Source organism: Filicampus tigris, chromosome 12, assembly GCF_054856515.1.
Source record: "Filicampus tigris isolate MCC_2025a chromosome 12, RoL_Ftig_1.0, whole genome shotgun sequence".
NCBI classification, from domain to species: domain Eukaryota; kingdom Metazoa; phylum Chordata; class Actinopteri; order Syngnathiformes; family Syngnathidae; genus Filicampus; species Filicampus tigris.
Genome location: NC_141228.1, coordinates 24,197,787 through 24,220,530, shown reverse-complemented (window position 1 = coordinate 24,220,530; position 22,744 = coordinate 24,197,787). Strand labels below are relative to the sequence as shown.

General features: G+C 51.3%; 3 protein-coding genes across 5 annotated transcripts in view; 1 reads left to right on the top strand and 2 right to left on the bottom strand.

The window, feature by feature from the left end:
• Positions 1-397: 397 nt before the first annotated feature.
• Positions 398-4,125, bottom strand: bphl (biphenyl hydrolase like). Of its 2 annotated transcripts, XM_086047478.1 has the most exons (8): positions 3,955-4,125; positions 3,728-3,871; positions 2,743-2,846; positions 1,942-2,108; positions 1,463-1,616; positions 1,257-1,388; positions 736-859; positions 398-639 (listed from the first exon to the last, which is right to left on the bottom strand). In XM_086047478.1, exons 1-8 carry the CDS (start codon positions 4,038-4,040, stop codon positions 537-539), a joined length of 1,014 nt encoding a protein of 337 aa, XP_085903604.1. In that variant the 5' UTR covers positions 4,041-4,125; the 3' UTR covers positions 398-536. The 2 variants fall into 2 exon arrangements, with proteins under 2 accessions (XP_085903604.1, XP_085903605.1); XM_086047479.1 differs by lacking the exon at positions 3,728-3,871 and having other exon boundaries at positions 3,955-4,122.
• Positions 4,126-8,946: 4,821 nt separating this feature from the next.
• On the top strand, positions 8,947-15,492 carry LOC147139337 (interferon regulatory factor 4-like). Its single transcript, XM_086047477.1, has 8 exons — positions 8,947-9,339; positions 11,141-11,327; positions 11,543-11,619; positions 11,703-11,841; positions 12,027-12,128; positions 12,940-13,311; positions 14,237-14,346; positions 14,585-15,492. The coding sequence occupies exons 1-8, from the start codon at positions 9,142-9,144 to the stop codon at positions 14,741-14,743; spliced, it is 1,344 nt and encodes a 447-aa protein (XP_085903603.1). The 5' UTR covers positions 8,947-9,141; the 3' UTR covers positions 14,744-15,492.
• Positions 15,493-16,521: 1,029 nt separating this feature from the next.
• exoc2 (exocyst complex component 2) overlaps positions 16,522-22,744 on the bottom strand; it is a 28,113-nt gene continuing 21,890 nt past the window's right edge. Inside the window, exons 17-28 of one of the 2 annotated variants that reach the window (XM_086047473.1) lie at positions 21,811-21,872; positions 21,515-21,595; positions 21,241-21,300; positions 20,936-20,997; positions 20,783-20,849; positions 19,957-20,073; positions 19,082-19,223; positions 18,094-18,149; positions 17,855-17,977; positions 17,657-17,718; positions 16,816-16,875; positions 16,522-16,742 (exon numbers count right to left, since the gene is read on the bottom strand). In XM_086047473.1, coding sequence (XP_085903599.1) covers positions 16,649-16,742; positions 16,816-16,875; positions 17,657-17,718; positions 17,855-17,977; positions 18,094-18,149; positions 19,082-19,223; positions 19,957-20,073; positions 20,783-20,849; positions 20,936-20,997; positions 21,241-21,300; positions 21,515-21,595; positions 21,811-21,872 — 986 coding nt within the window. In that variant the 3' untranslated portion in view covers positions 16,522-16,648. The remainder of the gene's footprint in view (positions 16,743-16,815; positions 16,876-17,656; positions 17,719-17,854; positions 17,978-18,093; positions 18,150-19,081; positions 19,224-19,956; positions 20,074-20,782; positions 20,850-20,935; positions 20,998-21,240; positions 21,301-21,514; positions 21,596-21,810; positions 21,873-22,744) is intronic. The other variant, XM_086047474.1, reaches the window with a different exon arrangement.

Genomic DNA, 22,744 nt, shown 5'->3' with positions numbered 1-22,744 from the left:
CCAAGTCAACGCGGCGGACTGCAGGCGCGCCAAAGAGCTCCGATGACTTGCCGTCTCGTATCTTTGACTTGCATGTTCCAAATCGGAATCTTTTGGGCTCTCCAGCGTGCATGATGAGCAAGCTACGACTTAGCTTCCTAGCGCAACACTCGAGTGGCACTGCACTCTCGTGTGTGTGTACGCGCGCGTCTCACACACGCTCTTGACAATTGACATTTTTAAACGGCAACAAGATGAGTGCGATTTTTGTGGTCCAACATAATGATAGAAAAAAGCAAACCTACTGGTCATGAAACGGGCCGGGAGCAGTTACGGACCGGGCTGCATCCAGCACGGGCATTCGTGTTCAACTTCTAAATGGACTGTTTTTCAAAAACACAACAAAAAGCGAAAGACCTGAAAGAAATAGCAAGCCGCGTTCTTTTTTATTTTCTTGTCCTTCTCAAGGTGTCAAATGATGATCGTTTTATTTATTTATGTGTCTGTGTTCGAGCAAAGCAGACCAAGAGTAGGTTACGGCGTTTGTCTCCACTGGATTAATTCTCGTGTCCCGCTTGCAGAAAAGCTTCCACCACTTTGTTGAATTCTTCGGGGAACCTCAGATGGAGATTGTGTTTTCCCTCCGGCATCAGATGCAACCTACGTTTGCAAAGGCCACAGAATGACACGCATGTAGAGCGCTGGCCATTGGGCGCTTGGTTTCGCGCCGGTCTCGCGTCGGTCTCGCGCTCTCACCGTGATCCCGCCACATGTTTGTGGAGGAAGCGCGCGTGACAGCCGGGCACCATGGCGTCTTTCTCTCCGTGAACGATGAGAGTCGGACATCGGATCAGAGGCAGAAGGTCGACGCAGATGTTTCCTAAGGATCGGGCGCAATAGATTCGGATTGAACGTAATGCGTGGGATCGGAGCCGTTGATCGAGAGGGAAATGTTGAGTATCTCCGACGTCCGCCAACACTTACCGTGAATACACTCAAAACGCTTTTTGTTGAATTGACTCTCAATTTTTTTTTTTCAAGTGCTGCACAAAATAAAATCGAGATCTAGATAGTAGTTGCTAGTAGTACTCGATGTATGGTCTGCTGCAAAAATGTATCTGGATCCAGATTTTTTTTTTTTTCGTGCAACCACTTGACAAAATAAAATTGAGTCAATGAACCAATGTATTGATCGGCATATTGTTAGGAAAGGCTTTGGGTGCGCTCAGAAGCAGCAAATTGCGAAGGCGTTGCAATTGTCTGCGGGTGAGAATCACCTTGAGGTCGGTGTGCAAACTGCGCGATGCCATCCACCCAGGCCTCCCACATTTGAGCAAAGACTTGTGCCCCGTACAGCGCCTCCATCGGCGCCCTCATCCTTGCACTCCATTTGGACACATCGCGGACCGCTGGACGCACGCACGCACAACAAAGTCACCGCCGTTGGCTTTGCCGTAACCGGCCGCGGAGCGCATTCATTTACCGTTGTAAAGGTCCAGATCTCGTTGCGATACGAAGGCATTGGCGCCCCAGACGACCAGCTTGCGGATGAAGTCGGGGTTCCTGGCGGCGGCGATCAGGGCCGTGATGCCGCCATCGCTCCAGCCCAGCAGAGAGAACTTGACAAAGCCCAAGGCCTAAAATCAACAAGAGACATTTTGACAGGCGAAAGCATTCCTCGACAGGACGTCTTTTCATTGGCAAGCGCGTCCGTGCAACCGGGCCATCGCCCCAACTACCTCCATTCACAAGAGTCTGAATTTTCCACATATGTCAGTTGCTTTGGCCTTTTTTTTTGCAATGAAGGAAAAGTACTTGTCATTCTTAGTCCCCCTAAAAAAGGCCCCCTCGTGAAGCCTTCTCACCTTTGGCTCAGTTTTGTCTCGGAAGCGGCACAGCCGACATGCGGTGAAGCTTGAGACGTTCTTGCCCCCCCCCCCCCCGCCGCCGTCGGCGACCTACCCTCATAAGATCCACTGCGTCCCCGGCGTCCCGTTCAAAGAAGTCAAGGGGAAAGTCTCGTTGCGGAGGTCGCGATTGGCCGTAGCCGCGCGGATCCCAGCCCACCACCGTCCAAAGCGCCGCGTTCAAAGACCTGAGCTGAGGTTGGAAATCTGTCTTTGTGCTTCCTGTTGTGAAACAAACACATGAGATTGAGAATCGACTCGCTTTACTTGTTTCTTGCCCCGCGCGGCTGCCGGCTCTGTGTTGCGATGAGTCGATATCGCACGGCCGCAAATGCCGTGGGCCAGAACAAGGTTGGACGGACAGAGAAAAGGGGGAAGCGCAGTAGCACGCTTCATGCCGACGGGACGGTCGCTCGTGCCACGCACTGCCTCGAATTGGAAGCCCCCAAACGAGTTGAGCTGTTCCAGCAGGCTTTTTCTGCGCTTTTTTTTTATGCGTCCTCGTTTGAATGCGATCTATTAATTCCGAGCACTCCCATATCTCTGGAGTGACAAACCAGTGTGCAAACACAATTATCTCAGTTATTTACTTTTCAACCAACTTTTTTTTTTTGCCTGTTGAGTTGTGCTAGTTTTTAAGCCACACTAATGGTGGGAAAGGTTTTGAGAGGATTGATCTCCGTCTCGTATTGTACATTGCAGAAAAAACCTGGCATGTGAACAGCAGGGAACAGTAGACTTCTTTTTTTTTTCTCCCCCCCCCCCCCCCCCCTCTCCCCATCGTCCTACATCTTGAGCTTTCTTGGCTGCATTATCGCATGTCGTGTTGCGCATGCTTGTCTAGTCTCGTGTGTACCTAAAGCACCAGGAAGCAACAGCACGCCATGTTTGCCAGTGCCGGTCTTCTCATAGTAAAGATCGACTCCGTTCACACGTTGCCGGCCGTGCGTCAGCGAGGAGCTGCAGGGGAGGGGAAAAAATCAAAGGGTTGAGAAGTTTAGCTCATTAAAAATATAAATGGAGCACTTTGATTTTTGCTCCCATTTTTATGAGCTGAACTCAAAGGTGTCAAATGTTTTCCACATACACAATATCGCCATTTCACTGAAATATTGTTCACAAAGCAGTCTAAATCTGTGACAGCGAGCACTTCTCCCTTGCCGAGATAATCCATCACATCAAGATGCTGCATGATTAGACGCCGTTTAGTGAGTGTGTACATGAAATAACGATATTACAAAGTCCTGAGAAAATGATGACTCTTGTTATAAACAGATGAATAACCTCACGATATTGTACTGCTGATCATTTTACTGTAGCTACACAATGTTTGGTGATCGGGCTGTGTAATTGTGCAAGCCAAAACGCAAACGTTGACTTAGGCGTTGAACTGAGAGTTCTACATTGACCATTGGGCCCCCGCTCACTTCACCGATGTCGTCTTCTGCAGCACTTCATTTGATTCATTTCACATCACTTTAACAAACACCCTACAGTACTATATAATGTGTGTTCAATGTTGCCCACTCGGCATCCATTGCAGCCTGATCGTCCTGGAAGGGGGATTCCCCCATCTGTGGTCCCTTCTCAAGGTTTCTCACTTTTCCCCAGATGGTTTTTTTGGGAGTTTTTCCTTGCCCTCCTGGGGGCCAAGATCAGGGGATGTCATGTATATGATCTGGTGCATAGGTGAAGCCCTCTGAGACTTTCCTGTGATTAAGGGCTATAGAAATACATTTGGCTTGACTTGACTTGAACTGAGGGAAACGAGAGATGAGACGACAACAACAAAATGAAAGTGTGCAAGGTCAATATTGAACCAGAGTAATAATCTCCATAACCTAATTTGAGGACATGGTGAAAGTCCAACAATGTGTCGTTCTTCATCTGGTGACACGACGTCGCCATCTAGCGGCCAAGAAAGCCAGCGAGCATGAATCACTTCCTCCCTCCTGTACAGCCAGGGGCTTTTCCTCAAGCATGCGCTGCGCGTTTCAAAGGCCAAGGAGACATTTTGCAGCGAGCACGCTCAATGAGGACGGCGACGGCGACGGCGACGGCGTTTTACCGGCAGCGGCGCGACCGCATCGCGGCGGAGGCCGCCGTCCTCCTCCTCAGGCTGAGCAGCCGCCCGACACACACCAATGGCGTCATTCGTGCAGCGCAAAAGCCCGATCAAAGGTCGCACGGGTTCCACATCGAGCAAAGTCTGCGTCTGACTACCTACGAGTGGTTAGGCACTAGTCAAAGCACTCGCCCCCGCCCGCCCGTTGTTTTGCGTGTGTGTGTGTGTGTGTGTGTAATTCATATGGGAAGAGCAGCAGGGCCCTTGCGGTGCCCTCCACTGAAAAGTCAGATGGTGCCTCCCACCCCAACCCCATATAACAATATTTGTGTGCGTGTGTGGGGCTGATGGGTAAGTGGATACATACAGTTACTAGTTGAAACCCTAACCCTAGTTTGAAAATGGATCATGAAAAGACACGTCATGAAATGACGCCGCACGGATACTGTCTTATAGTTCGTCACAATTGTAAAACCCTCAAGCAGTTAGCTCTTTGTCCATTGACATAATGATAACGCGCAGTCCGAGGCGGGACCACCAACCCTTTGATCAACGGTCAAGCGACGCTACCAAGTGAGCTCAACTCAAGGTTACGCAGAGGCTGAAGTCAGGGCGTGCCAGCCGTGCTGAAAGCTGCCATCAATTGTTGCAATCGGGCAACACGTTGGAGCGGCGCCATGGCCACGAAGCTTCTCAAACCGCAATCGGGCTCACAAAAACTTTTTGCCAGGCCAACTGGCGAGCTGGGGAACGCCATGCTAAAAAGAAGTCCCAATGGTACCTGCGACCAGGTATTACAAAAGAGGCGCCTGTGGTGAATTTGGGGGCATTGCGCGGCTCCCCCCGGCGGCCCGGCCGGCGCTCCAGGCTTTTGCCGCAAACGGCGATCCCGCCTTCTCAACCGTCCGTCTCGGCCGAGCGGGAGAACAGCCCTCAGCTGTCACCCACCTCAGCATGGCTAGCGGGCTAGGCTAGCGCGTCTGCTTCATAGTCAAATGTTGCCAGGACCTTCCGGTGCCGTTGGAAACGACTTTCTTTCATCTCACTACGACGGCCGGTGCGCGCGAATGTGACGAGCGACACATTGTCGGTCACATTAGACACTTTCGATTTTAATCGCGCGAGTGTGCACGTAAACCGGGCGGCAGAGGAACACTTTAGGCTTTCAATTGGAGGACTTTCCGAGAAAAGGCGTCCCCAAGCTGCTCAAGTCAGTGTGTCGAACCTCCCCAAAGTTCGATTGGCACACGGAAATGGGCCGCTTCGTTTTTATATCCGGCGATATCACCCAAACGGCATGGAAGAGGAAAATCCGGGCTTGATGACATGGACGGCAGGATGTCGCGGCTCGTTGTTTAACTCGAGCAAAGTCGAGCTTTGAAAAGGTTGCAAGTGTCGCTTGTAGCGTGACCGCATTTGTCCTCGTTTTGTTTGAAAAGGAAAACAAGAAGCAGATCGAAGACAAATGTAGTCTGCGCCCAAGAAAGGTGCCATGCGATGTGTTCAATGTGTTAGCGTGGCGGGTGGGGCCGAGAGGCGGCTGGGGGGGAGGCTGAGGGGCCCCCTAAACATCCCTGCAAGCCTGAGAAAAAGGCACATCTGTGCAAGGTTGAACAAGCTCAGCTTCCTTTTGAAGAAGAAAATTTGATTAGACCATTGGCTGTTTCTTGCTTGAGGCCCATCGAGGCGACTCTTTTAGAAACGTTGGTTTTCCGGTTTTTCTTTCAGTTCCAAACGAGACCAGAAATTGTCGGCCGTTTGCTCTGAAGACGCGTGGGGAGCGTGCGTGTCGCCGGGCAGAAAAAAGCTCCCGCTGGCTTCCGGCCCATACGCGGCGCTTGCCGAGCCGAAACTGGACGTGTCATTTCGGGCTTGCTTTCTTTCTTTCTTTCTGTCTGGTTCAAGTGTCCGCAGACGCCCGTGACGCCGATCGGCTGAGGCGGCACGACATCACGCGCGTGCTGTCCGTCCTCGACACGTCTTGGAGGTCAACTCTCTCTCTCGTCTGCGTGGAGCAAGGCGGCCGGACTCGCGCTCGGGCCATCGTTCGCCGCCCCCGAGCGACTTTTCACTTTCCCCCGGCAAAGATCTGGCCGCCGCATTTCGAGGGGCCGCGGCGCTTTCCTGATATCGTAGTTCATCCCGATGTTTCGTCGATTGTGTTTGGTGGGCTTGAGGTCAGGGCTCTGTGCGCTTCACTCCGGTTCTTACATCCGCCGTGCCCAAAAGCTGCGCAATCCATTTTGGAAAATTCCGCTCCTGCTCGAGAAATCACGGAACGCGTGAAAGAAACGCTAATCGGATAGAAACCCGGTCGGTCTGCACGCTCGGTCGGCTCGATTGGCCGAGCCCAAAGTTCAAAGCAAATATGGTGAAGCGGCTTTGAGGTGTTATGCCGCATGCGTAAGATGCCAAGAAAAGTGAAGTCGGTCCCGAGACTAAATGCGTTTCAATCCACATTCAAAAGCGGCGCAATTGTCAACGTTTATGTTGGCGACCGTTTGATCAGAACGCGGTCGTGTTGGAAGAAATTGTCTTGGTGTGACCTTTTCACATCTGTGGCACGGTGATGACTCATGTTTGTTTGAGCAAGGTGGCTACAAATAAGCAAAGTGGGGGGGGGGGGGGCTGCGTGTGGTTTGCATGAAAAAAAAACCCCGTTCCTAATTTGACTGACACACTTCTGGGGAAAAAAGAGCATCAGGGGTTGCAAGTCATCTGGGAGGGTCGGCCCAGTTTGGCTCGTCAGTGTGCTGCTTTGATTGACAGCGAGCGTCTTCGCTTTGAAACATCTTCAATTGTTTTGGTTGTCACAGCTTCGAAATGTTGACTTTTTTCGGAATGATGTCAAGCACACGTGTGTGTGAAATGCGCTCTTCCAAAATCAAGCTGCCTTAGCCTGGCCTGGCCTTGCCGTGGGCGCATTCGGCGACATGCGCTTTCGGGCTCCATTCGACAGAAGCCTTCGCCGCGACTGCAATCGTGCGCCCGGCGACCACTTGAAAAAAGCCAAGTTGAAATTGCCGATGCCCGACGATGACAAAACGAGTCAAAGAGCGCCTGCGCGCCTTGGAACGTGTGCGAACCTCGGCCAAAGCTCAAGCGGTCCCAGAGGGTTTCGGGGGCTTTCTTAGTCAGCGGCAAGGCACTTTCTGGGCCACGCGTGTAAACATCAGCTGCCAGGTGCAAAAAAAGAAAGAAAAAAAACCCAACCCAAAACGTTGAGGTCCTGATGACCGAGTGCAGCCGGGCTGAGCAGCACGGTCAAAGGTTTGGGGGGAGGGGTGGGGGGGGCGTCTCTCGCCGCGCACGTCCCTGGAGAGCAACTTAGCGGCGCTTCCATGTTTGCCATGACGCCGGTTGCGCCTCAACTAACGTTTTGCTCCCCTTTAGGTCATGACCTATCTTTGCATGACTGCGGCAAAACGTGTAAGTAGGAGAGCAGAGCAAGAGCAGTATGCTGGAAACAAGAATGCATTTTCGGACTCAAATGCACATCAAAGCAGCAATGACGAAAGGACGCCCTTTTCGCGTTGGAAAAAATGCTGAATGCTGAATGGATTATGAGATGTTGACAATGTGTAATCATAATTCATTATATCAAACAATATCCATCCATTATCTGTACCGCTTCTCCTCACAAGGGTCGCGGGGCGCGCTGGAGCCTATCCCAGCTGTCTTTGGGCATTAAGTGTGAACATATGAGATGAACAAAAAGTTCAGCTGAAAGGCTGGAACCGAACTCTGGTCATCCATGTCAAAGTCATCTGCTCTAACCACTCAACTATGGTAATGAGACGACCATGTACAGTAAGGCATTTTTTGTAAAAAACAAACAAAAAAAACGACCATGTGGTAAGGCGTTTGTGGTGAAAAAAATGGCCACGTATATTAAGGCGTTCTTTTTTTTTTTTTTAATAACGACCATGTATAGTAAGGCGTTTTCTCGTGAAAAAAACAAAACGATCATGTATGGTAAGGCGTTTTTTTTTAAAATTTGAAATAACGACCATGTATAGTAAGGCTTCTTTAAAAAGAAAAAAAAGCCGATCATATATTGGTATATTGTAAGGTGTTTTTTGTGAAAAAACCCCGATTATGTATAGAAAGGCGTTTTTTGTGGAAAAAAACGACCACGTATATAAAGGCGTTTTAATTTATTTTTTTTAAAACGACCATCTATAGTAAGGCGTTTTTTTGGGGGGAAAAAATGCCCATGTATAGTAAGGCGTTTTTGGGGGGAAAAAAACGACCGTGCATCTAAGGCGTCTTTTTGAAAAAAATATTATTAATTATATTATGATAATATTATTAATTATTATTATTAATAATAATAAAAATGTAAAAAAAAAAACGATCATGCGTTTTTTGGGGGAAAAAACGACCCTGTACATATATACTTTCCTTACTAGCGTAGGAAAGCTATAACTTCAAATGACTACTGAAGTACTGCGCCAGTGATTGCAAGTGACAATTGATGTTGGCAACTCTTATTTCTCAGACTCGGGCCCTTATTTGAAAAGGGTGACGAATTTTTGTTTCAGAGAATTGCTGTTCCACATGGCGCACAGGCTAGCACAGGGGTTCCCCCTCGCCGCGAGTCACTGAAGCGGCGGCAGCGGCAGCGGCGGCGGCAGCGGCGGCGGCAGCAGCAGCAACAGCAACAGCCGCTCTGACGCATCTTTCCAGCCTTCTCGCATCCTACTCGCGTCCAATTCGAGTATGCTCTCAGTCCTCACTTGCAAGACAATTCTGTGCGCCGACATGCTTCTAGTGAGGCAAGACTGGGCCGAGAGCACCCAGCTGCCAACTAGTGCACCGTTTTGCCTCACTAGTAGTTAAGAGTGAAGTTAGTTGGTCTACCAGTGCACCCAAATGGAACGCTGTCGTCAAGCGCTTGTACTCGTGCACGCTGGTCGTTCTTCAAGAGACGACAAAAGAGCGCACTAGTGCGATTAAACGAAGAGGAAGCCCGAGGTGCGCTTGTAGCGGCGGCGTCGGCGTCTACGCGCGACATGTTGTGGCCCCGCCCCTTGGCGTCAGATGCGCCACATTTAAGCGGCGTGATGATGACAGCTTCGCCACTCCGACTGACAGCCGTCAAAAAGTTGGACAGGTGAGGAAAGGTTGGGCCACAACGGCCGAGTTGCTTCTTTTGCAAACTTGGAAGCACGCGCGCGGGCTGCAGACATGAACCCCGAAGCGGATTGCGGACTTCCCGGAAGCAGCGGCAACGGAAAGTTGCGACAGTGGCTGATCGAGCAGGTGGACTGTGGCAAATACGCCGGCTTGGTGTGGGAGAACGACGAGAAAAGCGTCTTCCGGATCCCGTGGAAGCACGCCGGCAAGCAGGACTACAACCGCGATGAGGATGCCGCGCTCTTCAAGGTAAAAACAAACCAAGCCAAACCAAACCGAGCCAAGCCAACCCAAGCGAACCGAAGCACCTTCTGCACCTTCTGCGGGCTTCCCGCATCCTCCCACGGAGTTAGATGCCAGCTCAAAATGGGCCCCGCTTTCTTTGCCTAATTGGCTCGCTTCGCATCTGCTCCATCGCGGCCCTTTGTAAACTCCCATGGAGTTGGGGACTCGACGGCGAGTCACTTTTTGCCAAGTTCACACAGAGGTGCGCCCCCACTCAAATAAAACTTGTCTGCTGCAAGACAACAAAAAAAGCTTGTTGGCATTCGTTCCCCTTGGAGAATACACGCGCAGCAACAACAGAAAGATACTCAAGAATTGGAGTAAAAATGACAATAATGCTAAGAATCTATCAAACGTACCTTACGCACTCTTTGAAATGATTTTCTGTGGTTAAAATGAGGCATTTTCAAGCATTTCAAGATGGAGGGCTCAAGATGCGACAATCTTGAAATGTTCGGCTAGGGAGGACTCAAGGGCTTCAATTTGAAATTGCACGTCCGCAAGACGCTCCAGCACGAAACTTGGACGAAATACTCCATGAACTTGCATTTCAAGAAATGGGCTGTGATGGTTGAATTTACTCCATTTTATTTTGGTCAAGCGGTTGCACAAAATAAAATCATCTGTTCCAGATAAAGTAGATGTAGAGTCTGCTTCAAAAAAATCGATCTGGATTCAGATGATTTGATTTCGTGCAACCGCCCGATGAAATAAAATGGAGTAAATGACGCATGCGTGGCATTTTTTTCAGTGTACACTAGAATGTATTAAAGCTGCAACCATTGATGGGCAACAAAGCGATTATCGAATTAATGCAAAACGCTTGACGAGAGCTTGTTTGATTGAAACTTACTCCGAAATAGTCTTCCATGAAAGTAGACTAATTATCTTTGTGTTGAATCCAAAACATTTGATTTGATGTTGGAAAGAGAAGATCAATATTTTTGCCTATTTTCTGACGTTACACACCAAAGCGGTGACTGAATCTTAAAGGTGAAGTCAAGCCGCCGAAAATGTGCTTCTTGACAAAAATGTGTTCCATGCGCCGCGGTGCCACTGGTGGAAACGCGGCATTCCGCCGACTGTTGCGTTTGCGGAATAGGAACGAAGCAGCAAAGTGCGGCCGCGTTGATCGGTGTGAGGCGGCGGCCATGTTGCCGCTCGCTGTGGTCCGCAAACGTGACGTCACGGTGCTCAAGGCCGAGCTTGCGTACGTCACATGACCAAGCTCGGCAAACAGGCGAGCCGTGCGATCGGTCGTTACCTGAGCACCGCGACGTCATTCGCAGCCCGCAGAAGTGACAACATGGCCGACCCCAGATGAACAAAAAGGGCTGGATTTTGCTGCTTCCTTCCTATTCCGCCCGCGCGATATTCATGCAAATGCCGAGTTGAGACGAACAGATGAACGTCCAGAAGAACATTCTGGACTGGAACGAATTGATGCGTGTGCACTTTCTGTGCCGTCAATTTGAAATCGTGTCCTGTTTTTGAATTGAGCAATCAACAAATCGGTGCTCCAACTCATCGTGAGTTGCAGCGGCGGTATGCGCGTACTTATGGTCGACGATTTGCTGTTTGTGAGTTTTGGGATGGTTCCCTTTGCGATGCCGTGTTTTGTATCGAGTCATTTGCAAAGTGCCGCGGAAACATCGGCCGTGTCATCGGAACGACGTGCGGAACAGGCGTGCGCTCGCGCTCGTGTTTGGCGACGTCCAACTGCACTTTGAGGCGGTTGAAGTTTGTCAAGGTGCTGTCGCCGTAGGCCTGGGCGCTGTTCAAAGGCAAATATCGCGAGGGGGTGGACAAGCCGGACCCGCCCACCTGGAAGACGCGTCTGCGCTGCGCCCTGAACAAGAGCAACGACTTTGAGGAGCTGGTGGAGCGCAGCCAGCTGGACATCTCCGACCCCTACAAAGTCTACCACGTCATTCCCGAGGGCGCCAAGAAAAGTGAGTCGCGCCGTTTGCGGCGGCTGACGCCACTTGCAAATGCCGCGCGGCAAGTATCGTGGCCTCCTTGAAGGTGGCTTGCCAAAGGTCACCGACTCCTTGTTGGAAGCAAGCGTCCTGCGCGGCCACAAAGCACATGTCACCTGCCTTTTTTCCTGCTGAGCAGAAGAAGCTCACGCTTGACTCGCTTTGATGGAGGCCAACTTGACTTTCAGGGTCCAGAGAAGAGGACGCTCCCGCGAGTCCCGTGAGCTACTCCATCGATTCGGCCTACCCTTCCCTTCAAGCGCAGGTGAGCGGCTCGCCTTTGCTCGTGGCTCGCTTTTGCCTCTTTGGCTGCGCTGAAGCGCATGTTGCGTGCGTCCGCTTCCAAAGATGCCGCAGTACGTGGCCTCTGCCGAATGCGGCTGGAGGGACTTGGGTCAGGAGCACGCCGCCTTGCCGGAGCTGCCCTTCGCCCAGTGCCCGTGTCCCCACCGCGGCCTGCCGTGGCAGGGCCCGTCCGTGGACGACGGTACGTCGCTCACTCTTCCCAAACAAGCCGCAGTCTCCCTTCAGGTGCCGCCTGTGTGTGTGTGTGTGTGTGTGCGTGTGTGTGTGTGTGTGTGTGTGTGTGCGTGCGTGCGTGCGTGCGTGCGTGCGTGCGTGCGTGCGTGCGTGCGTGCGTGCGTGCGTGCGTGCGTGCGTGCGTGCGCGCAGGATACCAGCTAAGAGCCTCGATTTACTCTTACGGTCCCGCTGACAGCCAGCCGTCACCTTTTAGCCTGGACAGCAGCATCAGATCAGCAGAGGCGCTCCGAGGTAAACTTTTTTTTTTTTTTCTCGAGATCATTTGAAATAGACTTTGAAAAAAGGCTCACAAGTGCAATAGCCGATGGTTCAAGTTGCACTTTTAAGATCGACAGCTTTAATCTAACTGCAACATCGCTATAGACTGGATACAATATTATTCTTATCCGCGCAATTTACAGGCCGTCCGGAATGTGTTCACAGCGCTCGGCTTTTCCCACATTGTTATGTTGCAGCCTCGTCCCAAAATGGAATGAATTCACTTCTTTTCTCTCAAAATTCTACACGCAACAGCCCACGAGGATAATGTGAAAAAAGGGTTTTTGTGCTAAAAGGCACCTGAAGGACTCCGACTATGAGAAAGAAGATTCCGTGGTCCGATGAGACAAACACTGACCTCTGTGGCGTGAATGCAAGGCAAGAGGCAAGAGGTTTGAAGGAAAGAGAGCGTCAATGCGGGTCGGGAGGGAAAAGCGAGGGAAAGTTGAACGCGGCAATGTACAGAGACGCGCCGGCCGAACGAAACGCTGGCCCAGAGCGCTCCGGACCTCGGATCGGGCCGAAGGTTTTCCGTCCAACAGACAATGAGGGCGTGGCCTCCAGACAACGCCGCAAATGTCCTCGAGTGGACCGGAACCCGATGGAACGTCCCTGGAGCGTGCGCCGAGAGGTGCCGCTTGTCTGCAAAGAACGATCCCATTTTGGGATCAGGCTGTCACAGAACAATGTGGAAAAAGTCAAACCACCGGCGCTACTTTTGGCAGCAAGTGTTTGCGTGGCTCGCGATTGCGTCTACCGCCGCCGTGTGATTTGCTCCATGCAGATGCGCGGCTGCACGTGTCCGTGTATTTGCGCGACACTCTGGTGAGGGAGGTGACGACCTTCAGCCCCGAGGGCTGCCACATCACTCCGGAGGACAAGCGCCACTTGGCCTCGGGGGGCCGCGATGTGGTCCCGCTGCCCGCCGAGCCCTTCTCGGCTCCGAGGAGAGCGGAGGAGCGTCCGGCCAGCCCCTGCGCCTCCTTGGAGGGAGGCGTGCTGTGTTGGATGGCCCCCGACGGACTCTACGCCCAGCGCCTGTGCCAGGGCAGAGTGTACTGGCAGGCGGGGGGACTCGGCCCGTACGGGGAGAAGCCCAAAAAGCTCGAGCGAGAGCTGGCCTGTAAACTACTCCACACGCAGGACTACCTGACGGGTGAGCACCGCGCTTTATCCAAAGAAACGCCTCCATCGAAGCAATCGAGCCCCTCGACTTGTGACTTTGTGGAAACGAAGCCAATGCGGGCCTACGGTGGCGAAGCTGCGGCCCCCGCTTGGAATCTTGGCCCGGGCCACTGCACACGTGCCCGCGTTCTCCGAGTTCATTTGAGGCGTGACTTTGCCAGGGTGCTCGGCCACGTTCCGAACAACGGGCGCGAGGTTTTTCTTTGCTGCCTCTTGGCCAGCGACGGCTGGGATCGGCTCCGGCTCGCCCGTGACCGAATGAGGGCGAGCGTAGGGATTAGGTATGCGCTACTTGAAATTCGCCTCGATCATTGAAAATATCTGGCATGGAGTAAAGCCTCCTCTGCGGTAGTTGGCGCTCTCCTGTGACACCAGCGAGGAAAAAAGTCTCCGTTCATCGGGTTTTGGGTGTCCCAAAAAGTACTGTATCCCTTGTGAAAGAAATCGAATCAAATTCCTGGCACCTGCGTTTCCGACGCAAATCTGACGATTTGATGTTTATATTTTATAGGATGATTTTAGAGCGGGCGACGCAATGTTTCCTTTGCGCCGCGCGAAGCTGCAATAAGCTTTGGGCGAGCTCTTCGGCCAAGTTGGTTTCGAGTTTGCGAATAGCTCGTCGGCAGCTCCCTCTGAATGGCGGCGACAAGTCGCGCGAGAGCAAAAGCTCAAGAGGCAAAGTCCCCCAAAGTGTCTCTCGACAGCTGCGGCCGACTCTTCTCCCGGGCGTCCTTTACGACGAGCCACTCGCGACTTGTACGCCGCCTGCGTGGCTTTGCAAATGCGCCGTCACCCCACCCCAAAGGTCACACCTCAAAGCGAGCTTTGACACCGAATAGGCTTTTCCATACAACAAGTGCATAAGTGTGGCTTTGTGTCTGTGTGGCGATGCTCAGAGATGCAGACGTACGGGTTCCACGGTCGGGCGTCGGCCGCCGGCTTCCAGGTCCTTCTGACTTTCGGGGACGAGCCTCTCCACTCCCGACGAGCGGGCCTCGCCGTGCAGGTGAGCGACACGCGACGCGGATGGCGCCGTCCGAAAGCTCGCGAACGCCAACGTGAGGCCACCTTATAGCCGTCCGTCTTGCATGCGGTCATGTGGGGACCATACAAATGGAAGGAGGGCTTTGCTCGAGTTTTGACAATCAAGCACGCAAGGCGTGTGTGTGCGCGCTTCGTCCATTTTCCAAACCACAGGAGAGCTCGAAAGCGGCTCCCAAGACGTGTGCTTTCCTCCCACGCAGGTGGAGCCTCTGTTTGCCAGGCAGCTGTTGCACTACGGCCAGCAGCAGGCGGGCGGCCACTTGTACCGCGGCCACGATCACGCAGGCCTCGCCCAGCACGTGGACCTGGCCGACGACTACCACAGGGCCCTCGCGCAGCATCGCGGCCTGCGCGACTGACCCGAGCGCTCGCCGGCCGGAGCCGCTTGGGGCTCCCTCCAACAAAGGCCGTTCGCCGCATGAGCGCCTCCTCGGGACACGGAAAGGGATTACGCGCAACTCCCGCGTTTCACGTCTTCATTGTCAGCAGCAGAGTGGCACGGCCGGGCATTTGACTCCAAATTGAGCATCCGCTATTAGCCACCCACCCGTCTGCCTTCCTTCCGTCATCCGGGGGGGGGGGAAAAACAGTACCCGTCTACCGCCTCTATTTGTAAACGGGCGTCCGTCGGCGAGTCCGACAACATTTTCGATGGCGGCCCCTACATCTACGCCAACAACACTTTGTCTGCAAAGTGAGCGTGTTGCTCAATGAGCACAGTGCCATCCAAATTGTTGTGTCAATCCTTTTCAAGAGATGACAAGCTTTTGCAGCGTTTGGCCTTTTCACATTTACATGCATCTGCATCATTGTCGTATTTTGAGGACAGAGTCCTCAACGTGCCAATCGTGGGCGGGGGGGGGGCGTGTCAAGTGTCTTCTTGGATGAAAATGTACTCTTGTCTCTTTCATTGTTGTTGTTTTTCAACGCGAGCTACGCTCGCATCTAAGCGTGCATGTGCTCGTTGGAGCCAATTCAGTCCACCTCAACATAGAGGCCGGCAATATCGATTTCTCACTGTAAGGTAAAGTCCAGCTCATCTGCAGCTGTGCAGCAATGTAAATGTGTGCGTTTGTCAACACGAGAGAATAAAAGGCGATGCGGTCGAGGCGATGTCTGCTTTGGTCATGATTTCCTCAAAGTGAGATGAATCGCGTCCAAACGCGCAAAGGACTTGTGACGACAAAGCCGAGGCCAATGACTTTTCAATCGCTGTTTTGACAACTCCGCAAAACAGGGCAGAGTTAGACAACGGGTATGGTTGCTCAAAAGGTTTGCAGCAAATATGAACTTCAGGCCCATATCCACGTTGCGCCACAGAAGAAGAAGCAGTGCCACATTTGCATTTGTACATTTTGGGTCATTGATTTCTTTCCCCCCCTTTTCTCAGTTTCAAGGCCATGGCGAGGGGTACGGCCATGGCTAAAAGCATGCATAATGAGGAGAGGGATGAATTTGCAGTTTGGCATTCGCCTTGAGACTTGAGAGGAAGAACGCCGTACGTTAGGATGGAGACAAGCAAAGGCGAGTGTGCGGCAGCCACCGCTGCCCGGCCAATCTCACTCATGCTACTTTCAACAAACAGTACGGATAACAAGGAGGTCCATATAAGTGCACGGCAGGTTTGCCTCCCACATCAACGACGCTAACCACGGAGAAGCTTTTTGGCTTTTCTTCACGGATGAAGGTGCGGGAGGACGGACCAAGGCACGAGTCAAACAGCAACAATCGAAGCGACGCGATCTTACTCCGGAGACGAGGAAACGTACGCGAGGTCGGGCGGATTTTGCATGAAGACGTACGTTAAGGCCGGGCGGCGGCTGCGTTTACGGCCCGCGAGCAAAAGTTGCTTTGCCTAACGGCCCCGGTGGACCGCACCCGGCGAGTGCGCGACCAGGACACGGCAGACCACGAAAAGGAAGCGGAGGGCGCAGATGAATGACCGCGCCCATCCTTTCCATCCAACCGTCTGCCAAAAGGTGCCTCTGACGTCTTCGCGCGCTTCAACCGTATGCGGTGGAAACAAACGGCCACAGTACACATCGCGGTTACCTGACGTAATGAATTAAAGACAAGACAAGACAAGACAAGACTAGACTAGACTAGACTAGACAGACAGACAGACAGACAGTCGGTATGCTTTTTGGGCAAGGCCTCCCCTGACCCAGTTGGGGCCCCAGGCAAACTTTTATTTGAACATTTCAGTTCCAGCTTGTGAAGTGGGAAATGAAAGTGAAGAAAGAAAAGAAAAGCGTGGCTGGAGCTTATCTCTTGACAGGCTGGACAGAGGCGGTCTGGAAGCAGGTGAGCTGCAGGTGCATGCTGCTCTTAAACTTATTCAGCAATTCTTCCAGTAACCTGGCACAAGACACAAGTCGTCCATCACAAGCATGAAACACCCTTGCGTCAAAATGGCCAGAAGAACGCTCACTTTTTATCAGACGCGCTACAGAATTGAGGAAGGGCGTCCAAAGCCATTTGGAAGCTGCCACTGCGAACAAAGACTCAAAGTCAAGTCAAAGTAAGACATCCATTGTGTTGCAAATTGTTGGGCATAGCAAAGGCAGGTGAAATAAATGTCTTCAATTCCTTAGCGTGTCGCTTCTCTTGTCTGGGAGCCGATAACCGAGCGAGCGAGCGAGCGAGCGAGCGTGTTTGTTTGTTTGTTTAGGGCCATGATCCATCTGCACTGTGGAACTCTGACCACCTTTTAGACTTAATACTGATTATTATTATTATTGTGAGCCGAATAAGGGCCTCCTTCAATTGCAGTCGCCGAAACTAACGGAACTGGCTCTAATTATTTCTAGATGTTATGTATGAAATCTCTTCAGGTTAAAGCTGAACTTCTGCACGCCAATCATCAAGTGATTATTGACCGATTGGCAAGATGAGTCCTATGACGCAAATATGCATTCTTTCCAGTGACATGATTGCAAGCGCACAAGTGTTGCTTGGACATCAATACGGAGACCGGCGGAGCAGCAACGTGAGTGACTTGGGGTTGCCACGGCAACAAACCATTTCTGCTTTTGGCAAGACGAAAAGATCCTGAAAACGATCGCGGTCCCAGTTACACGCGGCCGAGTGAAGGCAGGCAGCACGGGCAGATCGCGTTGACTTCCTTGGATTGAACCCAGCAAGGAACGTCGGTGGCGATTGTTGGGAGGAACGCGTGACTGCTCCGATGTGTGCGGCCAACAGTGATAAATGACAGAGCAAACCGAGTTCCCGTCTGCGGCAGCGTGCGGCGCGTGCGCCTCGGCACTCACTTGCTTTCGGCATTCAGGTATGCCGCGACGGCATCCCTCAGGGCGCAAAGTTCAAGCCGAGCCTGAAAATTGTGGGTCGAAGGTGCGGATGTTAGACGGTGGGCAACCGAGCCAACGGCGCTTGGCAAGTCAAACTTGATTGGCATGACCAGAAAGGGGCCGAGCTTGTGACTTCCTGTGAGTGTGTGATGAGAATACCTGCAGGGCGCCATTTTTGCTGAAGGACGACACGCACTGCATAAGGCGACACATCTCGTCGGCGACCGTTGCAAGGATTTTGGACAGCACACAAGGGACCAAGTCCTTGGAGATGGTAAACACCTGGCACGCGCAACGTTGCAGATGCAAAAGATGACCAAAAAAAAAAAAGAAAAAAAAGGCGGCGGCGGCAGGCAAAAGAATCCCGTTCACGCAAAAAGTGTGAATGGCGGTTGAACCTCAGCGTGAACTGTGATGATGTTGACCAGGGCTTCCTTCAAGTAGCTCCTCACCCCTGAAAAACAAGCCACAGGCTCAGTCCAAAGTCACCTGCAAAGTCGTGCCAACAGCAAATTGGAATCAGAGATGGCTTTGTTTGTGTCCCTCGACAGATTTGGATTGCAACAAAGAAAAAAAAACACCTGTCGATGAACCCAACGAGCCCTTCGGTCGGAAATAATGCTAAATGTTACTACGTGACATATTATGTTATGGTTACACATTCAAATCAAAGGCCAAAAACAAATCAATGAGGTGAAAATAAGCCACAATGTTGCAGTAAAGTGTTTAAACATCATATTTAAAAGAATTGATAGGCTCGGTGGTTTGAAGTGTGAAGCCATTTTGTTTTTTGATGTATAGCACCAACAAAGATGACTTTTCACACTGACGCGCCACAAGTGAAAGTCTCATATCCTACAAGTGCGGTGTGGTATTCCAAAATGTTCCTCTTTCACATCCAGCCTGCACACACGAGTCAGCCCAAAGCAGAACAAGCTTCACCGTCACATCATCATCATCATCATGTTGTCATTTCAAAAGTTGTCTTCTCTCTCATGCATACGCACACATTTCCTTTCAAGCTGTGCTCAGGTCAACCACATATATGCAAAACAAGTTTCATCATGTGCTGCGCGCGCGCGCGCACGCACACACACACACACACACACACACACACACACACATGCGCGTACGCAGGCCAAGGCCGCGTGTCTTTTCAGAAGAGCAAGTGAATGATGTGAGCGGTTGTTACAGTTAGCCCCTCGAGCTGTACTTTACACATGACACAAGCAAGCAGAGTTGCCCTCCCACAGCTCTGCAGAGACCTTTGTGTCGGATACAAAGTGGGTCACCCGGCTGAGTTTTGGGGGAATTCCTGTCCGTGCCGTGCATGTCAAGCGTGCCATCCCTCCCCATGTCATTTGACGCGTCGCTTTGCGCAAGTACCTGTCGGAGTCGGACAGTCTCTCCAGTCAAAGTATCCGGCGTAGATACCGGGCTCCAGCGAGCCTGCGATGGGGTCAGCTCTCCGCTCGATGTAAGCCTCAAACAGCTTTTCATCCAGTTCCCGGACGGCCGCGATGCTCACCTGGCAGGTGGACAACAGCAAAAGCGGCGCTCAGCCAGGCGCAGGGCAAAAATGTCAACATACGTGCAACGACAACCACGCCGCACACAACGTCGATGGTACGGGTGAAGCTGAAAGTGGGCGGGGCTATTCACAGGTGTCCAGGTGTTTCGCGTTGGTCATTGGGGCTCTTTGAGCTGAGCTTTGCCTGCTCCCTTGTCGAGTGTCCCCCACTTAGCCAGAAAGACCCAGACGGTTTAGCTCCGACGATCATTGGGACACACAAACCCCACCGCCACCGGAAGGGAGGAGATGAGCGTTTACAAATATTTCCTATATTAAGTATAGTAGGCTTACAAATATTTCGTTTTTTTTTTCCTCAACTGCTGCACCTGAGGTCCACCAGGTAGCCCTGAATGAAGCTAAAGCTGAAATTTGCGAAAACCCCTGGCTGAAAGAAACTTTACAAATGTAAGTTGAGACTTTTGAGCAGAAAGTTCTCCTGAACATTTCCTTGCTTTGTGATTCAAACGCGAGTCATTGCGTGAAATGCGACGAGGTCCCTTATGACATGGCAGAGAGCAACGCGTCTCCGTAGATTTGACACATGCGCGGCGTCCTCTTACATAGACGCATCACAGGCGGCTTGTCAAGGACAGCGCGAGCCACAACAAAGGGCAGATGACTCGCGTCAAAGTGTCACTTTGCTGAAAGTCCAAGTTGAGAGGGAAAGCTCGCGCAACATTGCACTGACCCGCGTGATCTTCTCAGTGCCGGTCAGTGCGTGTTTCTCAAAGTGGTGGGCCAGGTTGAGGAAGGTGTGTCGCTCCAGGTAATGGCAGTTGCTGAGGATGATCAGCAAGCGCTGCTCCTACAAAGAAAGCAACACGCATGATGGCGATGATGACGAAGGATTTAAGCCGAGCTCTCAAATCGGAATGTACACGACGCGGACCTTGTTCGCCGAAACAAATCAAAAAGGCGTTGTATTGTCAAACGCCAATGAAGTCATTCACTGCCATTGACAAATTGACTTGTCTTTTCGCAGCCCAGCCATTCAGTCCCAGCAACTACTTGACCTGTTTTTCAAACATGAGGGTAAAAGAGGGTCTGAAACTGTCTGGCAGTGAATGAGTGAAAACATGCATTTCCATTTTTATTTTCTGAACCGCTAAATGTTTTCTCATTCGAGTGTCGTCACATTGCTCTCGCATTCCAAAAACTCTTGCTCAAAATTCTTCACACCTACACATGCACATGAGTAACTTTGATGCGTCTTAAGCGAGCAGCCAAATTTGCGCTGGGGAAACCCCATCTGCACTTGGCCCAAATCCCTTTACCAGAAGCGCTTTATGCATCGAGTGTCCCCACTCCCCCTCACTTCCCCCGCCCGCCCCGCCCCCCCGGTGAACATATTCGACGGCTTACAGGAAAGGAGGATGTATTTGCTGCTTGTCCACAGACAGAAAATAAGTTGATAACATTTTGTGGTTGAAATGATTCCGATATGGCTCGACTGCCGCTGACTTTAGCGTGTTGACATGTGGTTGCGCAGAATTGAAGACAAATATTCTGCTTACAGGTGTCGGACTGGAGCGCTCCTGCGTGTCGTTGAAGCGATTCGGCGAGGACAGATCCATGGAAATGCTACAACAAACACAGACGGCGGCTTAGCACATAATCACTCCGATATACCGGACTGACGAGAGCACAAAAAGTTTGCCAGTACTTACCGAGAAGTCGACACACGGCCATCTCTGTTGGTGCTTAGCTCTTCCAGGCAGCTGATAAAAACCTAAGATGAACATTCTGGTCAGGCATGTTCCAAACGACAACAACAAGGGCACCTCGTAGTGCAGTAGTCGGGATGCAGGTGAGCATTTCCGCAATTAGATGCGGTGCACATTGATGAAGGCTGCTCGCTTTGTTGGACTCTACTTTCAAAAGTCCCAAAGTGTGGCGTTGTGTTTTTTTTCTCCCTTTTGTTTGCAGGTAAAAGGAGAAAAATGGTGCACGAGTGACAAAAAAAGCTACTCACTTTCATGATGCTCACGCAGAGGTCAGTGGCTTGGTCTTGAACCTGGTCCAGCTGTAGTATCTGGGGAACACGGCACGTGACCTCGATGTCACTTGCTCTATTGACCTGTGCCACTTTTATTTGACTACATGTCATCGTGATTAGCATTTCGATTGCGAGTTTCCGGCATGCTTTTCATCGTACATTTGCGGGTTTAGCAACAAGCAGGCATAACGTGTGACGTGATGACAACCACACACATTTCTGCAGCGGATTATTGTGATTCCGATCTTACGTTGATCTCTCCTGGTTTGATGTCCAGAGGCTCTTTGAGTGACTGCAGCGCCTGGACCACACGCTGTTCAAACTGAGAGGGCTGAGCAGGTCCGCAATGAAAAGACATGAAAACGTCCTCACAAACGGTTGGCAAAAAAGAAACGCGGCATTTGAAGAGACAAGCTGGGGTTATTCCGCACAGTTCACAGACAACCAGCTCGGGGTTTAGCCGAACACTGAGATTTAAAAAAAAAAAAAAAAAAAAGGGAGATAAATGCGAGGAAAAGCCACGTTTTAACATTGCCGCATCCTTACCAGCCTAGTAAGGCCTTCGTTATCTACCACCCAGTCTTCCTTCTCAGCGAGGCTCCTGACATCTGAAAAGCAAACAAATGAGCTGGCCGGAGGTTTTCTTCCAATTAGAAATGGGTCACAGATACCAAGTGTGTCGCTGCTTATTCCTTCGTGCATCTTCCAAAGGTCAAGGATGCTTTGTTTGTGTGTTAACAGAGCCCATCTCGAACGAACGCGCATGTTCGCTTGCTGTGATTTCGTGTTTGTGGATGTTGAAGAACAGCAAAGCAAGGTTTGAAAGCCTGGCGCTTTTGCCCAAAATGTCAAATGGGCCATTAGCGTTCTCAAAATTCCATGCCTCCATTTTGGAGAGCGCCGGGCTGCTTAGGGTGGAGGGTGAGCGGAAGCTGATCCCAGCTGACTTGGGTGAGAGGCGTGCTACTAGTAGCCAGTCACTGGCAGGGCAACTCTCACAGCTCACTGAAGAAAACGGAACTTGCGCACGGCCTTAGCAACGTTATTTGAGTGGCTTCCGTGAAACCGCAATGTGATAAAAAGAAGAAAAAAAAAAACCTCTCGACTAAGATGACACACGTTACTTAGTCACATGCTAGTTAAGTGAAAGCCAGGCACTCTTCTCAAATTCAGCAGACTTAACCACAAGTGAAACTGAGCGTTTAGTGTCAGAAAACAAACGGTTTGTTTTTTTTCCTCTTTTCAAAGCTGCACGTGAAGGTCGAGGTACTTGCCACCAGACATTCTACGTACAAAAGACAGCATGAACAGTTTGGTGTTCATCTTGTGATTTCTTTTTCATTTGGGCTGCTTTCGCATCCACTGTGCCGTCAAAAAGCAGACGACCTGTCCGTCTACGTGGTTTGAAACAATCCGCAAATTGCACTAAGCGGGAAACAAAGTACAATTCCATCAAACCGTACTTGAGGGTTTGTTGCGT

What these genes read in the sequence shown, in the direction of transcription:
- LOC147139337 (XM_086047477.1), top strand. Translation starts at nt 9,142, where the DNA reads ATGAACCCCGAAGCGGATTGCGGACTTCCCGGAAGCAGCGGCAACGGA. An exon ending in ATCAGCAGAGGCGCTCCGAG is followed by an intron (nt 12,129 to 12,939) that starts GTAAACTTTTTT and finishes TGCTCCATGCAG; the next exon opens with ATGCGCGGCTGCACGTGTCC. An exon ending in GAGCGGGCCTCGCCGTGCAG is followed by an intron (nt 14,347 to 14,584) that starts GTGAGCGACACG and finishes CCTCCCACGCAG; the next exon opens with GTGGAGCCTCTGTTTGCCAG.
- bphl (XM_086047478.1), bottom strand. Translation starts at nt 4,040, where the DNA reads ATGACGCCATTGGTGTGTGTCGGGCGGCTGCTCAGCCTGAGGAGGAGG. An exon ending in ATGCGGTCGCGCCGCTGCCG is followed by an intron (nt 3,872 to 3,954) that starts GTAAAACGCCGT and finishes TGAAACGCGCAG; the next exon opens with CGCATGCTTGAGGAAAAGCC. An exon ending in ACGCAGTGGATCTTATGAGG is followed by an intron (nt 1,617 to 1,941) that starts GTAGGTCGCCGA and finishes TGTTGATTTTAG; the next exon opens with GCCTTGGGCTTTGTCAAGTT.